We start from the raw sequence: 16636 nt of genomic DNA on the forward strand, positions 1-16636 counted from the left end.
TGTTGTGTGGACCCCTTACTGCTCAAATCTTCCCTTCAACATCACACAAACTGCAAGTGCTGTAGCAGAAGCAGCATCAGTGGTGCAAAACATACCCTGAAGCATGCCAATGCCAGCACAAACTGTTCTTTCAGGATGCCAAAGCTCAGTAATGCGGACAAAATGGGCTTCCTGTTCCTCCACAACTGATACAGTAGATTAAATGCTGGAAACAGGGCACCACAGTGAACCACCTCAGGCTGCATAGCCCAGAGACCAGGAGCAAACACCACACAGAAAGAGCTATCAACATACTTCACTGAATGCATAAGAAAACCATCCTCCCTCTTCAACTAGACTAAATAACCTACCTCATTTCACTCAGAAGAACTCAGTCCCACTTTATATGGAGAAGGATCAAGAACTTGAAGATATTTAAGGTCCAGCTTACAAAACAGATCTACACTTCTGGCTGCAAAAGTCAGGGAGAAAAAAACTATACCTGTTTTTAACAGAAATAATGAGTGCCTTCACCAATCCTTAGAAAACAAGCACTCAGATCTGATCCCTCAAACTACCATCCCATAAAAACATCCTGTTCTTGAGCAAAAACAGCCAAAAGATAGAAATTCTAAAATTCCTTCAACAGGTAACATCAGCCACCAACCTAGATACCCACAGCCAAGGTGCAGAGGATTGCAAGTGCAGTATTTGAAGATACTTGAACACACTTCATCACTCGGGCAAGTCTGGGAATACAGTATCTTTGGTATCCTCAGAGGACTGAAGTGATTGGAAAGAAGAGCTGACAAGGTATTTTCAGTCCTTTTGGGCTAAAGTGATAAAATGCCTCTAGTTCTTCTATGACCTCTGCTAAAGCGAGATAATAGATGAAAAGCAGCTACTGAAAAAAGCTTTCTTTCACCCCAGCTTGCTGGAAATCTTCATTCTTCGATCTAGACATGAACTTGGTCTCTTTAGTCCATGCACTTATAATAGTCTAGCTTGTAGTGACAACACATGTATCTCAACTACATAAAAAAGGAGGCACAAAGCGCAATTGAGACTGAATTCACCTTGATTCATTATGTCTCACTCACATCCAGTCAATCCCTGGACTCCATACACTTTCCTCTAGAAATGTGTCCAAGAGATGTTCATGTTACCAAATAGGCTTGAATGAGCTTTTTCAGTCTAATGTTTGATCTTCTGCATAGTCCACATCACCCCAAAATTTCTTTATAATAAAGATATTTGCTTTATATTGAAACAAAACAACTTCTGGAGTATAATTCATATTCTCATCCACTCCTGTTTTAAGTCCCTGAAAGGCAATTGGATATAGTGCCCTAATTTCCTTGAGTCTATAAAATAAGGCAGTTGAAAGTATGAGTCCATAATGATCCTTTCTACCACACCCATCAGACTGTGGGCACACTGAGATAGTGCATCTTTTATGGAAGACTACAGTCACAAAGACTTAGCAAAATACTTTGAATTTAAAATTTTCCTTTAATCCATAGATGGCTTACTCTTGACTCTAAATCTACAAAAATAATTCAGCAAAGTCTGTTCTATTTCCAGTGCCCTTCGGTGTCTGACTTCACAAGCATCAGGCAATTTTGTGAAGTCATGACTATGTCAATGGACAGTCATAACTATCAATTCTCTGGCAGAAAAAACTAAGCTATTCAGCAACACACTCCATTGATGCCACCACAAGATACTGTTGCACTGGGGCTCGCTCTATCTTGCAAATATCACATTTCCTGCACTGTTTTCCACATCCTGCTTACACTTCACCAAATCATACTTTCTTCAAATCAGCTATGACTCTTGCAGCCCCCCCAATTTCAGCAGTTTCAAAGCCCCAATACCATTTCTGAATGAATATAACCTCCTATGTACTATCTCATTTCTTAACTCCAAGCTTGCCTTGTGCGACCAGAAAACCTTGATCTTGCCACTCTGAGGGGATGCTACACTTTAAGGTGATTGCAAGAGCCAATTATCTCCCCAAATGCTCTCCTGGGAAAGCTTTTGGCTGCTCTGAAGTCCATTCCAGGAACAATACATTCTTCAAGTGGATGATTCAGGAGGTTTTTGCAAGTTATGAGAAGGAAAGAAAAAGTGATCTCTTTTTCAGCAGAGTCATTCCTTGAAATAATCCTTTGATCTTCTGCCTAAGGCAGTATCCGCAACTAGCCTCCAAAGAGTTCATTTGGGCGAAGCAGCAAGGTCACCCCGCTGCTCCTAGATCTGTGAATGCCTATGAAAGCACTGCCCTATTAATTCCTACAACCAAATGGTAAGCTGTTCTCAAAATGCCTCAGCAGAGTCCTGACTATGTACTTCTTCCTTAGATAAATTACAATGAAAATGTCTGAAATTTTAAGCACCAACAGGAGTACTCCCCAGGTAGTTAAAAAATTTTATCATACTTTGTCACCTTCTAAACTTTCCTTTGTCTTCTCCTACCTATGCTTCCACACCTGGATAAGTGATCTCCTAGATCATTTCTAAAGTCCAGTTGAGCTGACGCTCAAACACAAAGCAATTCAAAGCTTTCCTCATCTATATCTTGTGGAAAAACAGATCAGGACCACGGCAAGTATATTTCTGACCATCCCATTGACCCACCTTGCTCCTTCAGAGTGGGTATGTTGCCTGCTCATTTCCCAAACTTGTCCGGATGGTTTTTAATTGCTGCCCATAAAAGGTTTCGCTTTCACCTGAAAATCATCATTCAAAGTGTTCACTAGGAAACCTCTTTGCTTTGACTCCTTGTAATGCACCCCATCCTTTTTTCAGATGGCATTTTTATTATTGCTTTAATTCTATCTGCAAGGCTTCCGGTTCTTGTACTAGAAATCATATCAATTCTCTCTGGTCTTTTTTGAGGGTGCAGTTTTCTTCTGTGATTGCTTCTTGCACCATGGCTCCACAAGAACACTAGTCACAAATTTCCATTTTGTAAGTTGGATCCATCTCATGATACCAGGTTATTATTAGTTACAAGTGATGATGTCAGGTCTGGAGACTTAAGGGCTGTTTCCACTACAAAGAAAGGTTTAAGATGGTGTCAGGTATTTTCTTGTTCATTTATTCAGAAAGAATTTATAAAATCTTGTTTTCCTGGACACAGGAGAAAGGAAACAGCAGGAGTTTCTTTGATTACAGTTTTCAGACAGAACAGTGCTCTGTAGCACACTCATTTTTATTGTCCTTGGGTCAACATACCAGGTTTTCTCCAACTGTTACTGAGGTTTGTCCTATGTTCTCTGTACTTCTACTCACTTAGGCCTGTATAGCTTGCCCTGTCAATGCTGAATTTCTTTCTAAGAAGCTTCTTGGGTACCATGGCTCAGCTTTTCCTCAAGCTTTACCAAGTGTATGTGCTTTGGGTGGTGACTTCTATTGCTTCAGCTATCTGCCTGCAGAAAGGAGGAAGGATTTTATCTCGCACCTTCATTACAAATGAAGAACAGTAATTATACATACCAGTGTCAATGAAGTTCCACCGAACACATGAGCATGACAATAATGCCAGCAAGTGTAAAACTCTTTTCAGCACACTTGTTTTCTGGTAATAAACTTCATTCTGCACCTTTAGATATATACTTTGAAAAAACCCACATCTGAGACACGGAAACTTTAATAAACTAACTAGTTTTGTCACAACTGGCTTACTCCCAGGCTTACCATGAGATAAACCAATATAAAATAATTTATGCAACTTAGCATTGAACAATCTTACCAGATCAACATTTGTAAAAAGAGCATTGGCCCAGAACTTGGAGTCTTCAGTTATATTCCACAACTTGTCAACGACCTTGTGCAAGTCACTCCTCTGCTTGTGTCCCATCCCTTATTACAATATTTCCCTTTAAACATACTTTAGATCCGTTGTTGAAAACTCAAACTAACACTGTCCCACTTCCAGCTCTACTCAAGTAAAATGATTCTATTAAGAGCAGCCTAATCACAGTAGTCAGTTTAATCTGCCATAGAAAGGAAATGGAACAGGTGAAACGGTCCTATGGACCGGGAGTTTGACTCCGCCAGCCTAATGCACAGTATCGCTTCAAATAAGGTGTTACAATAGAACTTTACATGTAATGGTTTTACTATATCCTACATATTACATAGCGGGGGGCGGGGGGGGGGGGGGGGCGGGAATACAGTAATTGGTCCTTACATTCAGTGGCAGAAAAACCTGTTCAACTACAAAAGTTAATACAGACAAGACTTATTGCCTGCCAGGTCCTGACCTTGTTTTGTTTTTGCAAGAGAAGTCATTGCTAACACAAACCAAGCATACCTCTAACCCAAATCCTGCAGCTGCCCAGGGTCCATAGCAGTGCTCTCTCTGAAGAGCCAGATACCAGCCTCTGAATGGTTTCATGATCAAATCCTAATCTATCTTTTAGTACTCCTGAAGATCTAGCCAGCCAAGGAAGTAGAAATCTTAAATTGGACCCTCTTCGACAGGTTCTTTTAAAAAATTGCCTCATGACATAGTTGCAGTTTAAGTCTACAAATTTGCAGGTATAGGACCTACATCTCAGACCACCTATAAAATAATGTCATGCAGCTTTGCCACTATTTTGTTAGTTACTTTTTCTGAGTAAAACGATATATAACAAACTGTCACCTACAGCCTGACACAAATAAACTATTACCTTCACACCAACAAAAAAAAAATCCACTAAATTTTCTGTATGTTATTTTGTGCTTTTATCATTTAAAAGCAAGGAATATTTTTTCTGTATTCTAATATTCTTTATAAATAACATGCTACAGTGACAGCAATGATATGTAAGGATATCTACAAAGATACCTGAAAATCTTACTTGAAACTTGGACTTCCTGTATTCACTGAAATAGTGAACTTTACTGGTTTTATGTCAATACTAAAATCCAAAATATTTATTACATCAGTTGATCACTTATGAAACCTGTCTGACAGTAAAGCTTGACTTACTAAGTTCTATCTTCAACCTGAGAAGCAGCATTACAGACATTGCCATACCCAATTTTTACATCAGCAAGCCTGATGTAAAACCTCATTTTAGAGCAATGAAATTTCACAAAACTCTCCACTTAACCCTGACATGTCAGCTCTGTGTAAAGAGTTAAGGTCACTGGGCCCTGTTTCTCAAATGTGGAACAGGAGTGAAGACTACAGACTGGCACCCTCTTGAGTAGCAGATGGCAGGGAGATGACGGTGCATTCAGCTGAAATTGAGTCTAGCTTGGCAAAAGGCAATAACCTAAGTCGGAAATTGTCCAAGATATCAAAGTAAATATTACTAACAGGCAGTTAACCTTTTTCACTCAGTGCAGTTTGTTGGGTTCTTTTTAAACTTTCTAGGTAGCCTTAAAACTTTTATTCTTTGATGGGAAGAATGGAACTTGCTTAATGATGAATTTGAACATTTTTCACCACTTAAAACTGTACAAAGATCTGCTCAGTGTTTTCAAAAGTGATATCCAGTCTTTCCCAATATGTTACTTTTTTTCCTCTCTTTATTTTTTCTGAACAATAAAAAAATTATTAGTCAGATTGAAAAAGTGACTGAGAATATTTTAGCAAAGCACACTACTGTTTCAGTTATCTGGAACAAGTGGGGAGCCCATCAGAAATCTATGCCCAGCTAACTTTAAAATGAGAACAAGCTCATGCAAAAAGCACTGTTTCCATTCTCAAGTACTCACATACCATTAGTTAGCCCCCCCACCTGCAAAGCACACGCTCTGATTTTAAGTTAGTGGAAGAAAATTACTACTAAACTCAGGGCACTTCTTACACATTTCATTCGTAACCATTCCTGTTTTCAAGCTCTTCCTCCACATCCACAAGGGAGAAGCTGAGGATATCCAAAATTCATAAGAGTCCTGGAAGTTTGGACTTTACAAAAATGTCAGGTATTGTGAGCCTCAGGACAAAACTATACTGGTCACATTCAACTTAGACGCCCTTTAAAGCCGCCTAGTTAAATTTTCCACATCACAGTGCTCAAGATTATACAACTACACAAAATTTCACAGGCATTCAGGATGTAGATGCACACTGGAGCCAGGCAAAATTCCCCACACTGAAATGAAACACGTCCTGCAGGAGTGGCTGGGGATGCCTCGGTGGCTTGTGCCTGCTGGTCCTCCAGCTTTCATCCAAAGCACCTTCAGAAGGCAAGCAGACAGCTGGGTGGCTTGGAGCCTCCTCTGCATGACCTGCCTCTGCTCTGCACACAGGAATACCAGCACAAGTTTAAACTGAAAAGAGGAAAAACCCTAAGAACTGGGTTGCTGTCTTTTAACTGCGGGCAGTAGGTATAAAAATTTGGGGCTTACCATGACTTTAAGCAGCTGTTTCCTAATCCTGCAACTGCATGCTTTCAGCTGCCCCTGCAACATTGATTAACTTGTGTGTGTCAACTGCAGTGGAAAAAAAAGCTGTTTGAAATTCAAACAAGTCTCTAAAAGAAAATCAAGATAAGAAGTCCAAGCATTGGATCATAACAAGTTTCTGTATTTTGAGATTCATATAAAAAGCCTTGTTTCAGGGTTTGTTTGTTGATTTTTTTAAAATGACATTGATTTTTATCTGCCAGAGGTCAAAGAACAAAAACTTGATTACTGTTTTAATATCAATTCTTTGTACCGAAAAGAGCTGTAGTAAGCTTAACTTATAGAGTCAAATGATAACAACCACACTGCAATATGCTCTTTCAGCCTTCTTCTGCCCAGTAATTTCATGTAAATTTCAACTCCATGCCTTCACTCATGTACTCATGTAGCAGCAACAACCTAAAGGGGCATTTCAAATGAACTGTCCAAAATTTATTATATAAGAAGATTACCGAATTACCACAATTCATTACATATAACCTCAGTTGTTACAAACGCATTGGGCATCACATGCACTTAGCAAGTCAGCCATACATTGCAAACAATAGTACGGGACGATGTCAGTAAGGACTGTTGTGCTTTTACACAAAGAATTGCATAAGGTACCACAGGCAATCTTAAAACAGCTATTTCTTTCTGATGAACTGACTTTATAACTCAGACATTCTCTTGGAGAAGGTAGTATTATTACGCATTTTCCTAAACACCACCAAAAACCCTGGGGAAAAAAATATCAATTATTCAATTTTTTGAGACCATACTAGCAAAGACCTCCACCATTTGAAATATCAAAGTAAACAGTGGCAGTGACAAGCTGATTTCTTCCACATGGAGCAATGTGAAAAGAAATAAGACAGTTTGCCTGTAGTTTTCATAGCTATTTTCTGTCAGCAGGGGACTGCAGATCTCTCAGCAACTGTCCATCTTCTTCTGTTCCTCTTCACCCCTACTTTGCTTGTAATACATGCTGCCTTTTAGACCATGCACATCAGTTACTGCCCTACCAATCACACATACCTCTTTCCATGCACCCTTGCTCTGTTGATTTCTCTACCACCTCACCCTACGTTCACCAACGCGCACCCCTGCACCCATCTCCCCCCTCTCCTCTTCATCTTCCAGGGGCAGGCGAGGGAGCACAGAAAGGACAGGGGAGACTGTTTTCCTGTTTTCTTTTCTGCAACCGACAGCAACCCCATGGTCACTCATTAGCCGGCGGAAGTAATGGCAAGGAAAATCCTGCTCAGGTGATGTGACGTACCTCTGAAGCCCACGAAGGGCTGGGGCAGCTTCAGCGCAGGCAGCATCTCAAGTTGCCAAATTCCAAAAAGTTCCCACAATCGTGAAAGGACCCCCCAAACTAGAGGCACAGAAGGCAAGCTACTGAGCAAAAGGAAGAAGGGAAAAAGCACTTACAGGCATGGTTTGCAAAATCTGCAATATATATTATAACAATTCACTTAGCTGGCTAAGTCAAAAGGTAAACCTGAGCAGAAGAACCAGCACAGCAGGAGCTCTGGAAGGGCTGGCTTATTCTCAGGTATGCTGCAGGACAGTGCAGCAGCACGCATACGGACAGCCCCAGGCAGCCCAGCCTGGTCAACACTTTAGGATCCTCTTTCCTTTATTATTAAGCAATAAATAAGAATTGTTTTAAAATCACATGCTTTGGACGATGCTTTACTACTACTCAATAGCAATCAAAAACTGCAAACAAATGAGCGTAAGAGGTAGACAGAGATTCAGGCACAGAAAGACAGTTGGAAAAACAACAACAACACTCCTGACACAATCTTTTGGCTACCACAGCCAAAATAGCCCCTCAAAACCTCAAGCAATACCTAATACAAGACAGGAATAACAAATACATTTCAAGCCTGTGTTTTCTCTGTCTTTTGGTTTCCTTGTTTAACTGTTTCCAATTTTGCAACCAAAACCATTAACTTGCTAGAATGTAATTTCTTGGTTTAAGTTTGTTTCATATTTGAAGTGAACTGTAGTAATAAAAACAGAAATTACTTTTACTTCTCCAGAGATAGGGAACACAAAGCAGTTGGACAATTGAAGCTTTCCTGTGCCCCCAGGAAAGGAAGCTGGAAATCCTGGAAACCGGGATTCACCTCCCACACAGCTGCAGGTCAGGTTAGGACCTCTTGGTGCCCAGTGCCAGCAGAGAGGAGAAGCTGCCCCTGCCAGGTAACACCCACTGCCCACCAGCAAGACGCAGGTACCAAGGCAGCCCATGCGGTTGTAGGGGTCTGAATGAAATCCTTCCTCAACTCAAGTGCTGGCAAAACGTGGGCAAATTTCCAAAGGGGCAGAGAAGGACAAGCGGGTCTGGAGACAGCGCTGCAGCTCGGGGAGGCTCTTGACACACAGCTGCAAGATACTTTTTTTTGTTGTTTTTAAACAGGGATAACGGATGCATTTTTGCTTATCCTGTTCTCAGAAATGCCATTTTACTTGAAACTTTCCACACAGGTGTCTACCTTGGGTCCAAAAAGTCAAGGTTTAGCATCATTATAAACAGCTGAAACCAGAACCTATGTCAGGAAGTGTCTACATATCTACATAGCGGTGGAACTACTGATTAAAGTAATTAGATGGAATCAGATTTACAAATAATAAATGAAGGTTTAAAAGAATCAGTCATAAGGGTTTGTATATCTTTAACATAATTAAAATAATGCATCTCTGAATAAGTGACAAAACACAACACAGACAAGGAAAAAAGTAAAATCCTGAACCGCCATTCATTTTCCTTTCTCCATTTTTTCCCATAGATATCCCTAATCAAGTATATCAAAGTCATATGAACTTCACCAGTCTCCCTTTCATACAAGAAGTAACAGACCCTTCACAGCAAGCAGAGACCAGACTTCAAGTGCATTAAATACACGTGCAGAGGACATGGCTTTGTGCTATTTCCCAACAAACAGGCGCACACTTCAGCCGAGCACAGCAGCCCGTACCATTAACAGCAAAGGGCAGCAGGTTTCAAACACCTCCCCGTGCAGTAAAACGCCCGACTGAGCAAAGGTTCACGTGCTTCGTAGGAGATAATGTTCCAAGCTGGGGAAGTCAAAGATTGATCTGACTCTTTCTTCTGTGGCACTTTTAAAATACAGGATAACCTTGATTTCTAGTGAGTCCGAGAACCATGTTTAGTTAATCTCCTCATTATGTAAAAGGAAGTTAAATCAGACTTAAAGTCACGCAAGTTAAACAATCTCCCCTCTCCTTCCTGGCTACTCCCCACATTACCCATAGCCCAGCTGAGAACTACAGAAGTTGTAATAGCCGCTGCACTTGCCTCAATTCAAAATTTGAGTCCTCTCTTACTTCGATTACTACCACACAGCTTACGGGTAAACTCACTTTTGCATTAAATCAATTGGTTCTTTCCCTAACCCCAATTTTCTCTCTGCTTCTGTTTGATAATGAGCTCTTTGAACCAAGGATATTACATTTGAGCGTACAATCTCATAAATCATAATACCATAATTAAGTCTAATCCTATGTTCCTTCACACCCTTAGCTGTGCTCTGTGTGCGAGTAAAACTTCTGAAACAAACAAACCCCCTCCGGGGCTCATTACTTGCTGCATTCCCATAAGGGTGCTTTGTGGAAAGCTTTGTCTCATTGTTTATTTAAAGACAGCACTGTTGTTAGAATTTGAAACAAGCATGAAAATAAGTTTGTTATAAATGGCAAAGCTGGAGGGGTGCCTAATTGCTAATGTGAGTGGGTAATTACAGAGGGTATAAGCTTTGATATATGTATTGAATTGCAAGGTATGCAACATAGAGAGTTGTATTTATATGTCTACATCTCTACTTATGTGGCATTTATTATAAGATCAATGAAGGTATTTAATAATGCATATAATATAGCTTACACTTGAGAAAGTTATCACAGAAAAGAAATACACCATATAGCTGAAAAGTGTACATTAGCATACATTCAAAGTAGCTGCAGAATTCAGACCAGTCCTTTTGCATTAGGAAGACAACCAAGAGAACGTATTTCTGAAAATGCTAATCCTACACAGTATTTAAAAAAAAAAATATTAAGAAATACACAATCAAAACTGTCAAATCTCATTCGTACTGTCAGTCCGGAGGATAAAGTACCTAGGTAATAAAACATATGAGTACTTCTGCCCACAGGAAAGCCAAAATTCATCTTCCCTTCTCTCTTCTAGGTATTATTTGTTTCTGTATGTATCAGAATTAAATTATGAGTAATTCTAGTTATGCCACTCTCACTTTCTTCAGGCTTTTTATTCTTTCCTGACTAATTACATTTTGTCAGCTGGCACAAGGAAGAAAAATTTGCTATTAATTAAAGGACATACACTCTGTTCCTTAACCATAGCTTACATTTTCAGACAGTAGGAGAGAAGTGTAAAAAAAAATAAGTGCATTGATGAAAATACTACATTGGTGTGTTATAAGCATCATCAGTCACTACAACTTTTCTCTTAGCACAATTCCTGAGGCCACCAAGATGCCACATTTTAGCCTTTGTTGTATTTGGAATATTTTGATTTATGCTGTTTCATAAGCACTTTCTACTTAATCTTGTCTCTTCACAAAGCATGACTGACTCAATCTGTGTGTGAAGTCCAACTTCAATAAGACAAATAATGCACAAAAGCCCAGTGAAGGAGCCTGAATGAAACTGACACTCATTTCAAATAAGAAAGTTCTGGCAAGCAAGAAAGTTCTGGCAAGCACTTCCACAAATTAAGAGAAGTTGTTCAAGAAAAACCAACATTAAACTCAAGAAAACAAGTCCAAATACTTTACAACACACTTTCTGCTGCTAATTAGAAATAAGTCTCAGCACCCCTCACCATCCATGGCCATATATTACCTAGCAGGCAGCTCCTGCTGCATGCTCCATTAATTACGTTCCATGAGGTTTCTCGCTGCCATGGCACAGAAGCGCGTTTATGGAGGTGAGACAGGTATGCAGCTACTGATGGTGACTAACAGGCCTATCGTCAAACTTTCCAACAGCTGATGTTGCCGTTGTTGTTATGTACTTTTTTCCCCCGCCTCTCCCACTGAGAATACTTTCTTCCCCTCATTGTACCGATAGGTGATTAATAGCAGCTCTAATTCCCAGCATACATCATTGCCAACATTTACAGCCAAAATATTGGGGAAGGTGGTCTCAAGGTTCAGATGCTGGTCTGGGACAGCTTAAGATACCTAGATTCATTGCCTAGCTCTGCCACATGCCTCCTGTGGGGCGTAAAGCCTCCAATTGCACAGAAGCCAAAACACACTAAAAGCTCAAAAATGGGGAAAAACCCCCACATTATTACCACGGTTCCACAATCCAGTACAAAATATATCTTGAAATGGCAGAAAGCTACCCATGGATGTAAATTCCTTTTTCCAAACATTTCCTTTTCTGTACTAAATTGCAAGACTATCAGTTTATACATTCAAAAGCATCCTCCTTCTTAAAAAGGAAGGGGCAGGGGGAAAGCTCAGAGAGCCTTGAGATTGGAAAAACCAGATTACACATCATCAGCTCCTTAGCATCCAAACCCAGAAAAAGCCCAAAGCCAAGCAGAAAAAAAGAGCAGGGGATTGCTTGGACTCTCAGCACCTCAAGTATCCAAACACCTGCAGCAGCCAACAGAGAATGCTGAGCCCTAAAACCCTCTCCTGTACCATTACCCAGAGGTGCCCCTCTCCCCTTGGGATCCACAGCCTGGAACATCCCCATGGAGACAGGCGGTTATCCCTCTTCTTCAAAAACTGAGCACAACCGCTCTCTTTTAACGCATGGATACAGGAGGAAGAATTTGGAGCAGCGCTGCCCGACCTCCCCGTCCCTGCCCCCATCCCACGCTTCAGTGCTAACCCCAGATGCGGAAGAGAGGTTCAGTTTCCTCTTCTGACTAAGAAGGATCAAATCTGAAAGCAGAGCCCTCACGCTCACATCCAACAGCTGTTTATAGTAGAGAAACAGTTCAGAGACAAGGACAGGAGCACAGGTTTCTTCCAGCTCACAGAAGTGCCCCAACCTTTTGGGTCCTACGTACAGAATCTCATTGTTCCAGCGATTCTCAAACCCTTTTTGTAGGGGGAGGTGGAAGGGCACTCCTGCCTTCACCCAGCACCACTCAACTCGCTCACCTGGACACGGGGTCAAGAAGCACGGATCCCCCATCTCCTAAACAAGGAAGTTAGGACCTCCTAAACTGCATAACAGGAAGATTTCCACACTCAGGTTATAGTAGATATTAACCTCACCCTACACTTAATCTGAATAGCTCAGCTGCATCTTTCTGTCGGCTTTAAGTTTCCTGGGGAAACTGAGCACATGAAAATTTCTGCACTAGCAAGTGAGCAAAAAATATTCTAAAGCCCATGAAACAGCCTTTGCTTAGAAATCTCCCTCAAAACTAAACTGCTGAGCTCATTCAACTCTTCAAGGAATAAGGTCCACTGACGTGACAGACCTCCCCCGCTTGGAGAGGTGCTGTGTGCTTTTTTATCTTATTTATAGAATGGTCTCACTCACGCTTTGTTTAAGAAACAATTAGACTTTGACAGCTTAAAATAAACAGGACTCTCTCCCTGCTGCAGAGTTACTAGACCTGAGCTGGATTTCAAGTTCTTGCAACCGCATGAGACTACACTATGGACTCAACAGTGTAAGCGACAAGTTCGTTTGCCCAGCACCTTTCAAAACAGCACCCTGAGCAATACAGGCGAGAGCAATAAAACAAGGACCCACGTCAGTCAAATGAAGCAAGCAAGCAATCATTCCCACTCCTACCCCACTTTGTCCTCACCAAGAGGCACCTCTAGTAGACAAGGCCACCCCTTTTCAGATGTCTGCAAAGAGAGAACCTGCAGAAATACAGAAGGTGCAGGAGTTTAGCAATGGTTGGACACCAAATGTGCAGCTGGGCAAACTTTTTCCCTGAAAGTACAGTTGGTTTTTCTGCCTCTTGTGTTGCTGCAACCGGTCCAAAGGCAGTAATTGCAATAGCTGGCACAGATAACATGACTTGGCATCACAATTTTAAATTTCAGTCCAAGCTCTTGTACCACCAGCAGAGGGGTCAGCATTCCCATTTAGTAGACATGGGAGTTTTCCACTGGTGACTTCACATTTCCTTCAAGGCCTTCAGCTCCTCAACTCCAGCCTCCTGGCTCAGTGGCTGCCTTTACCATGGCAGGGAGCAGGGCACAGAAAAGCTGTATTGAAGAACTAACAGAGCTACATCAGCATTCTTGAATTCCTGGCCTGTCGCTGAAGGAGAGACGCACACAGGAGTCCTGTCTCATCCCAGGTAGTCTTCTTGAGCTGGGTTAGCTAGGAAAAAGAGAGCCTGGATAGAGTGTTAGTTAGGGTGTTGGCTTGAGTTCAATTATTTCTCCTGGTAAAGAGCTCCCATGTGCCTTAGGCAAGCTTTGGTCTTGGCTTCCCGTCTGTAAAACCAGGGGGTAAATGTCCTGCCCTAACTCCAAGGGAAGAGGGGAGGATCAGCAGTCTGAAGACTGCGACACAGGAATGCCAACACATATTCAAGCGACACACAGTTGTACCAAGCACCAGTCACAGCAGAAATGTCTATGACACTAGACAAGCAGGTGTTCTCAGAAATGAGGAACGTTTCTCAACATAAAGAAAAGTAAAAGTACAGCAAATTTAGCTTCCCCCAGATAAGAGAACACAGCAATGACGCAGAACAACAAAGCTAAATAACTCAACAACAAGTTATGCCAACAAAAAAGAAATGCTGGGGTTACAAGAATAAGAAACAATATCCAGTGATTAACAGTTGCAGAAAGCAAACGTTTTCAGACAGGATTTAAAATTACATGAGTCAGCGAAACAAAAGGAGATGTGAGACAAAATAGAGAGTCAGGGACAGAGAAGGCGCAAAATTAGCAAATAGAGGAACAAACCATGGAAAAACACTTGTCAACAGATTAAATGAGTGAACAGCAAGGATAGCAATAATAAGATAAAAAAAAAATATAAAGGGCCTTGAACGCCAGCTTTGTTCCAGTTAACAGTACCACACCAAGTAACTTAGATGATCACTGTTTGCATTTTAATACTGCCCTTACTTCACCCTACAGTCCCCCATAGAAGAGATCTCAGAACACAGGGAACCTAATACAACACACAGGAGTGATACCCAGGCACATATTAATTAGCAGTGGATCAGCCTTAGCAAGTTTAACTGTTATCCTGAAGGTACTGCTAACATTTAAGCAGCAAATAGTGCTGGCATTTAACTAGAGTTTGAGCTGCCTTGTCAATTGGATCACTACAATTCATGCAGTGCAGGAGACGTTTCCATTGACAAAGGTTTAAGGACATGCTTATTTTGGACACGCTGCAAAGTCAGTGAAACTACTGCAGCTCTCCTACGAACATCAGAGGGAAGTGCCACTGCACCCCCGGGACCAAATGATGTGATGGTTTAAAGAAAGATATCAATTTATTCCTATTGTCACCCACTGTCATTTTCTGTCCTGGATTCCAAAAAGGTGATTTGAAGCAGTCAAGGTTAGTAAAAAGCTCAAGCAAGCAGGAGTAGTTCAGTGAAGTAGCCACAGCTAAACTACGCCTTTCCACTCCACAAACTGAAAGCAGAGCTCATGGAAAAAGCGTGCCCATGAAATTAAATATCTGATTCTAAATATCTGATCGTCACCAACCACAGATAAGGCTTCAGGCAAACGCAAACCAGAAGCGAAGGGAGACACGTTCGACGAGCTGATTACGACGGCGTGCAAGAAAGCAAAGGTTTTGTCCTTCGCGTCTTTGTCAAAAATTCTCAGACGTGCAATAAAATAAAGCTCTCCTCCTCCCCTCCCCCCCCCCCAAAAAAAAAATAATTAGTTAGCTATAAATCACGACTGTATCAACGCATTTGGGTACAGCGGAGGGTCGCTTCCACAGAGCGGGTTCTGGCAAACGCCGGGTATTCCGGTTTGGGCTGGCCCGGCGGTGCAGCCCCGGCGGGAGCCGAGCGGGGAGCGCGGAGCGCGGTGCAGCCCCACGCGGAGCCGCCGCCGCCGGGCGCCGCCGCCTGCCCGCCCCGCTCCGTCCCGTCCCGCCGCCGTCCGGGCCCCGCTGACCCCGGGCCTGGGCGAGAAGTTCCCTCATTCCTCCCGTCTCCCCCGCTCATCACTTCCTACTTTCCCCTCTCCGCCGCCGGCCGCTTCCTGTGCCGCAGCCGGCGCTGCCCGCGGGTCGGCACCCCGCAGCGGGCACGGCTCGGCTCGGCTCGGCCCACCACACACCCCCACCGCCCCCCCCAGCCCCGGCCCCTCACTCACCCCAGCGTGCTGATGAACCCGTTGACAGAGCCCTCGGCGTACAGGGACACGATGTCCCCGATGTACAGAAAGCTGGACATTTTCTCAGACATTTTGGCTCATTTTCAGCCGGATTTCGCACTCCTCCCCCTCAAAAAAAACCAAAAAAAAATATAAAACCAAACCGATCCGGGGGGGGGGAGGCCGAAGAGGCGAGGCGCGGCGAGGGCGGGCCGGGCCGGGCGCTCAGCGCGGCCCCTGTGGCGCGGCGCGGGCTGACATGATCGCGGCGCCGCTGCCCTCCGCGCACCGCCACGGCCCGGCCCGGCCCGGCCCGCCTCCCGCCTCCCGCCTCCGCCTCCCGGGGCCGCCCCGCTCCGCCCCGCCGCCGCCACCCCTCGGGCAGGGGGTCGCAACCCCCGCACGGCGAGGCCGTGCCTCGGCCTCCGGGTCAGGGCCGGCTTTGCTGCCCCGCCCGGCGGGAGAGGTGCTGTGGAGAGACCGCGGTGAAACGCCTCAGGAATCGCCTGCGGCCCGGCGATAACCCGCCGCCCTCGGGCGCGGGGTTGGGGCCGTAGCCCGAGGGAAGAAGCAGCGGGACGGGGGCGCTGAGGGAAGAGCCGAAGCGGCGGGTGGGATGGCGTCCCTTCCCCCTTGCCGCCGCCTCTGCCAAGAGGCCTCGAGTCCCGCTTCGCTTAGTTTAATCGCCATCCCGCGTCACCCTCGATGGTGTGGCTTACAAACTTCACGAACCACAAATCCTTCTTATTTTTTTCTTTTAAATCAGAAGCAAACCATGCTGCAACCCCGTGCAGGAATTCCCACAGCACACACTTCCAAAAGAAAATTGCCACCAAGTTAACAAAAAACCACCCTGGAACTAGAGAGCGCTCTGGAAGACTTTTCTGCCAAGGAAAGAGGGGACACCGCAGCCTCCC

The 16636-nt window shown here is 43.5% G+C and overlaps 1 protein-coding gene across 2 annotated transcripts in view; it reads right to left on the reverse strand.

Annotated features, from left to right (window-relative positions):
• Positions 1 to 16014, reverse strand: part of ITPR2 (inositol 1,4,5-trisphosphate receptor type 2) — a 268975-nt gene extending 252961 nt beyond the window's left edge. For both annotated transcript variants that reach the window (XM_075051507.1, XM_075051506.1), the window contains exon 1: positions 15720 to 16014. In XM_075051507.1, the coding sequence (XP_074907608.1) occupies positions 15720 to 15811 (92 nt within the window). In that variant the 5' untranslated portion in view covers positions 15812 to 16014. The remainder of the gene's footprint in view (positions 1 to 15719) is intronic.
• Between the last annotated feature and the right edge of the window lie 622 nt (positions 16015 to 16636).

This window comes from Buteo buteo, chromosome 19 (assembly GCF_964188355.1).
Source record: "Buteo buteo chromosome 19, bButBut1.hap1.1, whole genome shotgun sequence".
NCBI classification, from domain to species: domain Eukaryota; kingdom Metazoa; phylum Chordata; class Aves; order Accipitriformes; family Accipitridae; genus Buteo; species Buteo buteo.